The sequence below is a fragment of the Dipodomys merriami genome, unplaced genomic scaffold, assembly GCF_024711535.1.
Source record: "Dipodomys merriami isolate MVZ:Mamm:240054 unplaced genomic scaffold, mDipMer1.0.p SCAF_718, whole genome shotgun sequence".
Lineage (NCBI taxonomy): Eukaryota > Metazoa > Chordata > Mammalia > Rodentia > Heteromyidae > Dipodomys > Dipodomys merriami.
Window position 1 is genome coordinate 203,418 of NW_027206311.1, and position 12,344 is coordinate 215,761.

General features: G+C 47.9%; 1 protein-coding gene across 9 annotated transcripts in view; it reads right to left on the reverse strand.

Annotated features, from left to right (window-relative positions):
- The window catches only part of LOC138818135 (rho guanine nucleotide exchange factor 2), a 70,358-nt gene that overhangs the window by 7,583 nt on the left and 50,431 nt on the right, over positions 1-12,344 (reverse strand). For 7 of the 9 annotated variants that reach the window (XM_070009052.1, XM_070009051.1, XM_070009048.1 and 4 more), the window contains 11 exons: positions 11,179-11,246; positions 10,786-10,849; positions 8,438-8,567; positions 8,106-8,215; positions 7,805-7,951; positions 7,012-7,262; positions 6,693-6,818; positions 6,215-6,332; positions 5,788-6,036; positions 1,444-1,520; positions 892-1,061 (listed from right to left, as the gene is read on the reverse strand). In XM_070009052.1, coding sequence (XP_069865153.1) covers positions 892-1,061; positions 1,444-1,520; positions 5,788-6,036; positions 6,215-6,332; positions 6,693-6,818; positions 7,012-7,262; positions 7,805-7,951; positions 8,106-8,215; positions 8,438-8,567; positions 10,786-10,849; positions 11,179-11,246 — 1,510 coding nt within the window. The remainder of the gene's footprint in view (positions 1-891; positions 1,062-1,443; positions 1,521-5,787; positions 6,037-6,214; positions 6,333-6,692; positions 6,819-7,011; positions 7,263-7,804; positions 7,952-8,105; positions 8,216-8,437; positions 8,568-10,785; positions 10,850-11,178; positions 11,247-12,344) is intronic. The other 2 variants (XM_070009049.1, XM_070009056.1) reach the window with 1 other exon arrangement.

Here is a 12,344-nt window from a genome sequence, read left to right on the forward strand (position 1 = left end):
TCACATCTTGGCTTCATTGACTTTTATTTATTTATTTTTTTAATTTATTTATTTTTTGTCATCTTTAGGGCTTAAACTCTGGGCCTGAGTGCTGTCCCTGAGCTCTTTAGCTCAAGGCATGTGCTCTACCACTTAAGCCACAGAGCCACTTTGGATTTTCTAAAGGTTAATTGGAGATAAGAGTCTCACAGACTTTCCTGCCCAGGCTGGCTTTGAACCAAGATCCTCAGATCTCAGCCTCCTGAGTAGTGAGGATTACACGTGAGAGCCACTGGCACCTGGCTCCTGTGCTCTTTTTCTCAAGGCTAGCACTCTACCACCTTGAGCCATAGTTCCATTTTCAATTTTTTTTTTTTGTTAATTGGAGGTAAGAGTCTCACTGACTTTCCAGCTCAGGCTGGCTTTAAACCATGCATGATCCTCAGATCTGAGCCTTCTGAGTAGTTAGGATTACAGGCCTGGATGCATAAACACTTTTACATGTAAACTTCCCTTCTTGGCTCTATCAGGTTGGTTTAACGGGAACCATCCCATCTTCTCTCTAACATCAATGCTTTTATTATCTTCTTTTTTTCATTTTCAGAAAAGATAAAATGCAATATAATCCAAAAAACAGTCTCTTGCCTACAGATCAAGATGTTAATGAGGCTCAAACTGTCCTTTTGGCTGGCAGCTGTGACCATTCTAATTGTTCTTTGGCTTTTCAGCTCATGCTACATTTGAAAGGTAGTTGAGGTTTTCAGCATATAAACTTTGACATGATTCTCTCAGCCACTGCTCCTCCCTGTCAAAGCTAGGTTCTGTTCCCAGGTGGTACTGAGGCTTAGCACAAATGCCATAGGTACTTGAGGCCATATGAACAAATAACACAAGCAGCAGGCACACACTCACACGCGCACACTCTGCTGAATGACTCGCATCCAGGTGCTCCGGTCATCCCGGGATGCTGTGTGCACCTCATACATCTCAGGAGGGGCCGCGCTAATCAGAAACATCCCCTTTTCTTGGTTGGCAATGTCCCGAACAATCAGATTCTGCAGTGATACCACCGAAGGCTTGTCCTGTTGGGAGAAAGAATTAAGCCTGGGAATCCTAAGCTAATTGGGTCTTCAATCCTGGAATGCCCAAAGGATTGAGGAAGATATCCTACCCCCTCTTCTGGGCCATTCAGAGAGAACTTGGAAATGTGTATGACCTTTGTCAGGTTAACTTTAAGATTTATTTTCATCATCTATAAAATGCCAGTGGCTAAAAATGGACTTTCCTCATAAATATTGAAATATCTGAATACAATAATATGATAGCAAAAAATGATAGCTAACTTTTATTTTATTATAGTAATAGTTATAATAATTGACAGGAAGACTCTAGGGCTTTTTCACTTGGAGAAGAAAGCAAGCAGAGCTTGAGACATTTGCAAGTGTTAAGAGAATGAGGACTCACCAGAGCAGGAAAGATGTACTTCTGATCCTTCTCTTGGAGAAACAGTAGCACATCGGTCATGAGCAGCATTAGCACATCTGGTAGGAGTATAAAGTGGGAGAATGGTCAGCACTAGAGAGATTGAGCAGCCATTTCTCTGTGCTTTTTCCAAGAATCAGGCCTACACCATTAGATAGAACTTCCCATTCCCCTCTTCTTCCCCTAATCCCCTTTTTTTTGGTTGCTTCTGCCACCTTTGTAGACCTCCCACTTTCTCATTCTGAGAGCAGAGAAATGAAGGGGAAAAGAGAGATGTATGTGATACCAGATAAAACACCCTTTTAAGCTAGCAGGGACAGCAGGAGACCACTCAGTGCTTTTATAGAAAACTGCCACAGCTGATCAGGCTTCTTAACCAAAGGTCTACAGGTTCCCAGGATAGCCACTGCTAGCTCCAGGGGCTCTGTAAACATTCTGAAGTTGCATAAACAGTTGGATGTATCAATATAACATATATGTGTATTCTTCTGGGTGGAAGGGTCCAATAGTTTGTTTTGTTTTGGTAGCACTGAGGTTTGAAATCAGCCTTGCACTTACTCGGAGAGTATTCTACCACACTTGAACCACACTTCCATTCCTGCTTTTTGCTGGTTACTTATAGATGAAATAGAAGGAACTTCTCTCTCTCTCTCTTTGTTTTTTGGTGCTGGTTCTGGAGCTTAAACTCAGGGCCTGGGTGTTGTCCCTAAGTTAATTTGTGTTTTTGCTCAAGACTAACAGTCTACCACCTGAGTTATAGCTCCACTTTGGCTTTTTTGGCAGTTAATTGCAGATAAGAGTTTCACAGACTTTCCTGCTTAGGCTGGCTTTGAACCATAATCCTCAGACCTTGGCCTCCTGAGTAGCTAGGAACACAAGCATGAACCACTGACACTGGTCTGTAGAGAACTTTTCTGCCAGGGATTGCCTAGCAATCCTCCAGATCTCAGCCTCCTGAGTAAGCTAGGAATTTAGGCTTAAGTCAATGGCACCCAGCTCCCAGACTGGTCTTGAACTTGTATGGGCTCAAGCAACCTTCTGGCCTCAGCCTCCTGAATAGCTGGGACTAAAGGTGTATGCCACATGGGGCTGGGTCCAAGGCCTTTATGTTATTAAGGATTCTAAGACCAATAGGAGCTATGCATTTCCCAGCCTTTATGGGCTTCCCAGTCTTTAAGTTTCATGTCTAGCATCTAACTAATATAAAAATCTTTTTTTTTTTTTACTTTTTTGCCAGTCCTGGGGCTTGAACTCAGGGCATGGGCGCTGTCCCTTAGCTCTTCAGCTCAAGGGGAGCGCTCTTCCACTTGAGCCACAGCACCACTTCCAGTTTTTTTTTCTGTTTATGTGGAACTGAGAATCTAACCCAGGGCTTTGTGCATGCGAGGCAAGCACTCTACCACTAAGCCACATTCCCAGTCTAATATAAAATCTTTTTTTCTTTTTTGTCAGTCATGGGGCTTGAACTCTGGGCTTGGGCGCTGTCCCTAAGCTCTTCAGCTCAAGGCGAGCACTCTAGCCCAAGGACCACTTCTGGTTTTCTGGTTGTTTATTGGAGATAAGAGTCTCAGGGACTTTATTGCCCAGGCTGACTTTAAACTGTGATCCTCAGATCTCAGCCTCCTGAGTAGGTAGGATTACAGGTGTGAGCCACCAGCACCGAGCTAACATAAAATCTTTTTTTTTTTTTTTTGGTGGGGGGTCCAGTCGTGGGGCCTGAACTCTGGGCCTGGGCACTGTCCCTCAGCTCTTCAGCTCAAGGCTAGCGCTCTACCACTTGAGCCACAGCGCCACTTCCACCTTTTTTCTTTTTGCTTATGTGGTGTTGAGGAATCGAACCCAGGGCCTCAGGCATGCAAGGCAAGCACTCTACCACTGAGCCACCTTCCCAGCCCTAATATAAAATCTTTAAAAAACTTTTTTAGGTATCTGACCTAAATTCTTTCTGCCTTGGCATATTCCTATTTTTCACTTTGTGCTCAGTAAAGGGAGAAAGTTCACTTCCTGTCTACTAAAGGAGGATTGAGAGGTCAGCCCTCATCCAACAAAGGTCAATTCTATGCAACCTGGATGTCACAGTCAAGAACACATACACTCACCCTTCATCCTTGGGATCTTACTAACTGTGGGCATACAGAATGGGAGGGCTTTTGCTAAATGCTCAGAAATAGAGCTCTGTAGCCTTGCTATTTTTAACCCTCGATGCTTTATATTCTTAGCTGCTGTGTGGGAGAGATGAAAAGGAGAGAAATGGAAGAAGCTGGTGAAGACAGAATATCCAGGCCCTCCAAGCAGAGATTTTATGACCTGGACACAGAGGAGCAGGCAGACTCTGGCCTCAGATGTCAGTTGTTTTTGTCCCCGAGTCCTTACCCCCAAAGCTGATTTAGACAGAATACTTTGCAAGTGCACAAAAATTCTGAAAAGGGAGCCTAGGAAAGTGGGCTTAGGCCCACAGGACTCCATTCTCTCGCCTTTCCTGCCTGACCTTCTCTGGGTTCAGCCTCTCCCTGGAAACTCCCAGCTGTGCTCCTTGAATGCCAAAGCATTCCACAGCCCTGATGGCTGGGATTCCGGTTGGGGAAATTAACTGCCTTAATCTTGTCCTGTGGTCTGCATTTCTATTTTTTTACCCCTGGGACTGGGGCTTGAACTGAGGCTCTAGCACTTTTGCTCACAGGGTCTTCCACTTTTCTTTTCTGGCCAGTCCTGGAGTTTGAACTCAGGGCCTGGGCACTGTTTTGCTCAAGGCTAGCACTCTATCACTTGAGTCACAGTCCCCTTCAGGCTTTTTCTGTGTATGTGGTACTGAGGAGTCGAACCTAGGGCTTCATGCATGCTAGGCAAGCACTCTACCACTAAGGCACACTCACAGCCCAGGTCTTCCACTCTTGAGCAATGCGCCAGCTTCTCTCTCTCTCTCTCTCTCTCTCTGTGTGTGTGTGTGTGTGTGTGTGTGTGTGTGTGTGTGTGTGTGTGTGTGTGCTGGTGTGGGGTCTGAACTCAGAATCTCACACTTCATCAGCTAGCATGCTTAGCTAGCACTCTACCACTGGAGCCACACCTCCAGCCCACCTTTTTATTGGTTATTTTGGAGATAGAGTCTCAAGAACTTTTCTGGCCAGGCTAGCATCAAACCTTAATCTTGTAGATATCAGCCTCTCAGACAGCTAGGGTTACAGGTATGAACTACCAATGCTCAACTGTGGTTTACATTTCTATGTCTTCATTAAAACTGATGGTTCTCTGGCCTGGCAAGGCCCACCGAAATGAATATAAACTCATAAGACTGTCTTGTCCAGAATATTAAAAACAGAATGCAAAACTTTGGCTGCAATAAACAACATATCTTTTCCTCCTACTGAGTCTCATACTTGGTGCAGGCCTACATAAAGAGAAGTTTTTTTTCTTTTCTTTTTTTTTTTTTTTTGGTTATGGGGCTTGAACTCTGGGCCTGGGCGCTGTCCCTCAGCTCTTCAGCTCAAGGCTAGCACTTTACCACTTGAGCCACAGTGCCACTTCTAGTTTTCCTGGTGGTTTATTGAAGATAAGAGTCTCATGGGGGCTGGGAAGATGGCTCAGTGGTAGAGCGCTTGCCTTGAATGCATGAGGCCCTGGGTTCGATTCCTCAGCACCACATACGCAGAAAAAAAAAGCTGTGGCTCAAGTGGTAGAGAGCTAGCCTTGAGCTGAAGAGCTGAGGGACAGTGCCCAGGCCCAGAGTTCAGGCCCCACGACCGGACCTAAAAAAAAAAAAAAAGAGTCTCATGGACTTTCCTGCCCGGGCTGGCTTTGAACCATGATCCTCAGATCTCAGCCTCCTGAGTAGCTAAGATTACAGGCGTGAGCCCAGTGCCCAGCTAAGAGAAGTCTTTTTTTTTTGGGGGGGGGTGGGGGTCCAGTCATGGGGCCTGAACTCTGGGCCTGGGCGCTGTCCCTCAGCTCTTCAGCTCAAGGTTACCACTTGAGCCACAGCACCACTTCCAGCTTTTTTCTTTTTGCTTTATGTGGTGCTGAGGAATCGAACCCAGGGTCTCAGGCATGCAAGGCAAGCGCTCTACCACTGAGCCGCCTTCCCAGCCCTAAGAGGTCTTAAGAGTGGCTGTATCTCCCATTCTAACTCTGGACTCTTGTAGACGCTTCCCAGCAAATCACTGATCTTTTGTTTATTTTTATGTTTTTGATAGCGTCTCACTATACAGCCCAGGTCGACTTTGAACTTCCCATATAGTCAAGGCTGACCCAGAATTTATGATCATCCTACCTCAGCCTCCTGAGTGCTGGAATTACAAATGTGAACCACCACGCTCAGCAAGGTCTACTGACCTTTAAAGCGACCTGTCGCTGTCTTCCAGAGCAGGCAGCCATCATGGATGAGCTTGCGCCGCAGAAGCTCCTCTCGGCCAAAAGGGCCCTTGCCAGGTACTGGGGCCTGGGCCCGAGGGTCCATGCGGTTATAGATCTCCTGCAAGCGAGCCCCTTTCTCCAACTCATGAACATCCTGGTCCACATTCGACAGCAACTCTTTCACTAGCCCCAGTGCTGCTGTCAGGTCCTGGCGCTCCTCCTCAATTCCTGTATCAGAAGGCCAACATGGGGGACAACTTACCCACTGTCATTCCAGTCCTAACTCCCACTGTGTCCCAACTCTACCTTTACAGGCTTCCCATAACTCCATACCTGCCCTTTGAGCCTTTATCATCCCAGCCTTTCCTTACCCATAATATCCCCCCTCCCTGGTGCTTCTCCTCACCATGGGAATGCTGAAGGATCCGGTTGATGAGCACTGGATACTTGGTGATGCGCTGAGTCACCAGGAGGATGCATTCCTGTACCCCATGTCGCTTCAGCACAGCTGAGCGGGTCACTTTCTGCAAAGGAAGAGGCAGGGCTCAGGGCTATCGAAAGATGCCAGTCCTAGCTTTTGGTGCTGGTCCTGCCTTGGCTATTACCTGACACTGGTCTACGTGACATCAACTGGAAAATGGGGACAATGTCCCCGATTTGTGGTAAGGATCAACCCAACAAAGTCAGGAAAAGTGGATGGGAAACTAGTAGGAGATACTGTCTTCTCTGAGGGTTAACTCTTGACAGGATCCACAAATCTAAAGGGGTAGCCAGTACTTGCTGTCTGGGTGGGCACAGATCACACATGACCTTCCCATGAATGAGGAAGATGGATTTAGGCTTATGAGGAGGCTGTGAGTCTGGATCTGCAGAGGCTGGCTCACCCGAATGAACTGCTGGAAGCGTTTGTCTCGAGCATACAACTCCTTATAGAGCTTTAAGGCCTTTGTGTGGCGGCTGCAGAACTCTGAGTAGGTCTTCCGCATCTGCTCTGCACTGGGACCTGAGAACTAGATGTCAGGAGAGCAAAGCCAAGTCAACATTTCTCACAAAATCATACCTTATCCCTTGGGCATACCTCCAGCCTCCTGCCAAACAGGCTGGCATCCTGCCTCTGGAGTGTGGTTGGAGACAAAAAAAAAAAAAAAAAAATGCTCACTCCTCCTTCAATGACTATTACCCAGGGGTCCTACCCTTTCCCACCTGGCTGATAAGCAGGTCACCCAAACGATGGATGACAAAATTCCGAGTGCTGCCAGGGCACAGGGCTTGGCGCCGGCGTTCTAACAGTTGGCTAAGGAAGCGGGTATGAATGTCATTGAGCTCATCCACGCAGGGGAATAGGCCCTGGACCACTCCTGGCTCTAACTGTAGTTCTTCTAGCATCCCAGTGCGGAAGAGGCGGGTCATGATCTTCAGTGTCTTCACATGGTGCAGCTCCGTCTGGATTAGTTCTGTGGGGACAATGGGTCATTCAACCTTCTACTCTGTCTTGAGCACAATCTGTGGGCCCCTTGGCTGGTCCCTTTTAAGTTAACATCTGCATTAGTGGGATCTTAAATCATTTTTTAATCTTTACACCTGTCATCTGACGATTATCAACTATTTTAGGAAAAGAACCATGTGTCTTCTATACATCTAAGCCTCCCACACCCAGCATGGTGTCGTACATTAAAGAGGCAGAGTGAAAACTGAGAACCACGTTAAGAAAAAGGGATAAAGATGGAGCAGTTGAGTATGATTGGTGCATGCCTGTATTCTCAGCACTCAGGAGGATTCTCAGCAAGAGGATTGTTGGCTACCTAACAAAACCTTGTCTCAAAAAAACAAAACAAAATATGGGGCCTTGGAGACCAGATGAAGGCCTAAGGAGCAACCTGATGCCAAGCAGGGTCATGGAGATAAAGAGTCTGGAGAGGTGAGACTGCTAGAAAGGAGAACATAGACAATCAGGGCCTGGTAAGGGAAGAAGGCTGGGGTGATGCAGTTGGCTCACCATAAATGACATCCTGCTGCTTCATCACTTCCTTTTTATGTTGCTGCAGGAAGCTGCCATCCACAGCAAGGCTCCAGGAATCTGCTGCAAAGTCCTTCTCGTCCATTTCAAAGTCACTCATCAGCTCATTATAGATCACTTCTGCACCTGGGCATCAGTAGAGGAAGAAACTAGGAACTGATTCCTCCTTCCTGCTTTCTAGGCCCTCCTTTACATCCCTTGTCTCCCTGCCCTTCCCAAGGCTGCTCCCACCAGCCCTGCTTCATCTCCTCCAAGTCTCTCCAGCCTCAGGCATGCTCACCTTCATCAATAAGGGATTCCACTGATAGGGTTCGGTTTCGCATGTTGAGGGAGTCTGTGGACTGGGAAAGGATCCGACGCAGCCCCAGGGGAGACTCATCATTGAAATGTCTGAAGGAAGTGAAGGTTGTCTACATCATCCCTACTCAGGCAGAATATCCCTTCCCAGGAGGGGAACCAAGACTGGGAACTTGAAAGGCAGTCACCCTAAGTTCTCCTTACTTATCAGTCTACAATTCTCAACTCAGAGATGGAAAAAAAAACCTTAGTCCCCCCCTTTGGGATCCATACTTTGCTATATATCTGGTCTTCCCTTCCCCAAAAGAGGCTCACCCAGCAATGTTGGTGGTAGAAACACTCTTAGCTAAAGACAAGGAGGAGCGGCCGCGGCGGGAGCCAAGGAGGGACTGTCGGAAGCTGTCGGAGGGGTAGATGGCAGAGGTAGGCCGCTCCCGGGTAGTTGCTGTCAGGAGAGAGGCCAAGCAGGCAAAAATCAAACTCTGCCTCCCCAGAGTTCCAGCCTCCCAAGCTCCTCCACTAGAAACAAGGTATTCTCTGGCGCCACTCCCGGCCCTTCTGGTCCAAGAAACACTTATAATGTCACTTTACATCTGTGCTATCCTCCAATGTTTGCAGAGCTTTTTCTTGCCTTACTTCCTCCCTGAAACAAACTGAGCAAAGTGAAGCTCAAAAAAAGTAAGAAGACCTGATCAGGACCAATGGTGATGAGACTTGGGGCTCTGATCTTTCTGCCTAAGTACCATGTTGTTACACCAAAGCTATCTGACTGAAACCACTACCAAATGCAGTGATAATAATACAAGGCCAGGCATTCAAGCCTCTAACCCTACTACTAGAGATTGGGGGAATCACGGTTTGAGCGCCAGCCCAAGCAAAATGTTTGTTAAAACTCCATCTCACTCATGGCTCAGCAAGGTTGTGTGTGCCACCTACAGGGGAGGTACAATGTGGTTGGGTATAGTGGTGTACACCTATCATCCCCAGAAACACAGGTAAGCATGAGTAGGAGTACCAATCCCCAGGCTAACTTACTGAGCATACCTCAAAAATAACCAATGTAAGCCGGGCGCTGGTGGCTCACGCCTGTAATCCTAGCTACTCAGGAGGCTGAGATCTGAGGATCGCGGTTCAAAGCCAGCCCGGGCAGGAGAAACCGTGAGACTCCTATCTCCAATAAACTACCAGAAAACCGGAAGTGGCGCTGTAGCTCAAATGGTAGAGTGCTCGCCTTGAGCTGAAGAGCTGAGGGACAGCGCCCAGGCCCGGAGTTCAAGCCCCATGACCGACAAAAAAAAAAAATAAAATAACCAATGTAGACAGGTGCTGGTGCTCTTGCCTATAATCCTAGTTATTGAAGAGGCTAAGATGTGAAGACCACAGTTCAAAGCCAGCCAAGGCAGGAAAGTCCATGAGACTTTAATCTCCAATAAACTACTAAAAAAAAAACCCGGAAGTGGAGCTGTGGCTCAGGTGGTAGAGCAATAGTCTTGAGCAAAAGAAGCTTAAGGACAGGCTGGAAATGTGGCTTAGTGGTAGACTGCTAGCCTCACAGCTCATAGAAGTGGGTGCATCTACCTTTATTTTACAGATGAGCTAAAGAAGCTCAGGGACAGAGCCCAGGCCCTGAGTTCAAGTACTAAGACTGGCAAAAGGAAGAAGAAAGAAAGAAAGAAAGAAAGAAAGAAAGAAAGAAAGAAAGAAAGAAAGAAAGAAAGAAAGAAAGAAAGAAAGAAAGAAAGAAAGAAAGAAAGGAGAAAGAAAGCAAGAAAGAAGAGAGAGCAAGAAAGAAGAGAGAGAAAGAAGAAAGAAAGAAAGGAAGAAAAGAAAGAAGGAAAGAAAGTAAGGAAGGGAGGGAAGGAGGGAGGGAAGGAAGGAAGGAGAGAAGAAAGGAAGGAAGGAGAGAAAAGAAAGAAAGAAAGAAAGAGAAAGAAAGAAAGAAAGAAAGAGAAGCAACAGCAGCTTAGGGATAGTACTTGGGCCTTGAGTTCAAGGCCCAGGACCAGCACAAAAAAAAAAAAAACAAAACCAAAGCCGGGCACCAGTGGCTCATGCCTGTAATCCTAACTACTCAGGAGGCTGAGATCTGAGGACTGCAGTTCAAAGCCAGCCCCGGCAGGAAAGTCCGTAAAACCTCTTATCTCCAATAAGCTACCAGAAAACCGGAAGTGGTATTGTGGCTCAAGTGGTAGAGCGTAGCCTTGAGCTGAAAAGCTGAGAGACAGTGCCCAGGCCCAGAGTTCAAGCCCCACGACTGACCAAAACAACAACAACAACAACCAAAAAAAAGGTCAAAAAGGGGTTGGAGGTGTGGCTCAAATGGTACAACGCATGCCTATCAACTGGGAGACCTTTAGTGCAATCCCTAGTAAAAAAAAAAACAAAAAAAAAACAAAAAAAAAACCAGGTAAATGATACTAATACAGCATGTACCAGGCCCAAATGACAGACCATCACAATCCTTCATCCCTATAAGGATTCCCCTGTCCTACCTCTAAGCCCAAGAATATAGACCATCCCCTTCCTTATGCCCCTTTTAGCCACTTCCACTAGAGGAAGTTGCTGTGTCCAGGTATAACCTCAGGGGGGCAGCAGAGCCCATGAGCTGAGAAGCCTGGGGTCCCAGGGGCTTATGGTGGCCTCCCCAATACCCAACTACTCACTCTTACTTCGAAGAGAGACAGACTGCAAGGCAGTGTTGTTCTTCAACAGAGCAGCTTTCTGTTGCTATGAGAAAGAGCAAGAGACACCAAGAACAGCTGTCACCTAAGGATCACCCCCCAGAACCGAGGAGGAAGCAGGTACTGAGCACTGCTCCCTGGGGAGAAGCTAGCGCTATGGTTACAGGAATCAGGATGGCAAAGCCCAGTGATGTGGGGCCATGTCTTCAGCAGTAGGCCTGATCCACTAGGGTCTGAGGCCTGGGGCTGAGGGTCTGGGCTGCCCCGTGGTAAGAAGGGTGGAGGAACACAGGGTAGGGAATGAATGCAAAGGCATGAGGGCACCACACGCTTATTACCCTCTCCCCCAGCCCTTTGCCCTCCCTGTCATCTCACCTTCTGCTTGACCTTGGTACAGTTGGCCAGGGTGTCTTTACAGCGGTTGTGGATAGTCACATTGCAGGCTGGGAGGGTGGGGTAAAGAGGGTAAAGGGAGGGCTGGGTGGTACAGGAGGGGACACACCCATGTGCAGACACCCATCTCCCCCTGGCCACAGGTATTTCCCCCCTTCCCATACTTCTCAATAATTACCACACCTTAATCCCTTCTCCTCCCACCTCCCTCTTTCTTCTCAAGCAGGAAGTGAAGTGAGAGAGGGGTCTGGATGTGAACTGGAATCACAGAGTCAGGAGGAGTGAACAATTCTGAACTTGAAGCAAGCTTGAGATGTGGACTACAGGGAAGAGGAGTTACTGCTGTTAGAGATGAGCTGGAGAAGCACAATGGAGGATGAGAGCAAGGACTCCCACAGACCACACGATGACAGGATGGCAGCTGGGGTGGGGGCTAGGGTAGGGAGACGTGAACACTCCTTGAGCACTAAGGACATGCTCCACCTTGACTGTGTTCCACAGCCCAGAGAGGTGGGTGCCACTACCCTTATTTTACAGATGAGGAGCCTGTCCTGGAGATGTTGTAATCAATAGCCTGATACCCTCTTGCTGGTAGCAGAGCTGGCATTTACTCCTTCCTGCCAGTGCCGCACATATATGCCCACTGCCTCTGGCTGGGTCTGAGCAATTCCAAGGCTGATGGATCTAGTGGGGAATAAACAGGTCCACGCCTTGCCCTGCCTTCCCTGCCAATCTATCAGCCTTCTGTTCTGATCCCAGTCAGGCTGCCTCTTCCCTTCCAGGCCCAGGGAGTCCTGTTCACCACGCAAGGCAAACCTACAGCTCCCACACACTCCATCTGCTCCTCCCCCACTTTCTGCCCCACCTCGCCATGGAGTAGGGAAGAGGAGGAAAAAGGAGGGATAGCCAAGTCTAGGCACAGGACCACTGATGTCCCCTTCCCAACACACTCTCAGCCCTTGGCCCTCTCCAGCTTCCCCTCCCCCGCCCAGCACCGGAAACGCTGCTAACTCCTTCAGACAATACTCAGCCCCAAGCTCACTTCCACAAATACAAGGCAAGTAGGGTGGGGCAGAAGGTTTAGACAGATGTGGGGGCTACAACATTGCCCACCCCCCCCCTCCCAAGGAGCTCCCTTCTACCCCCAA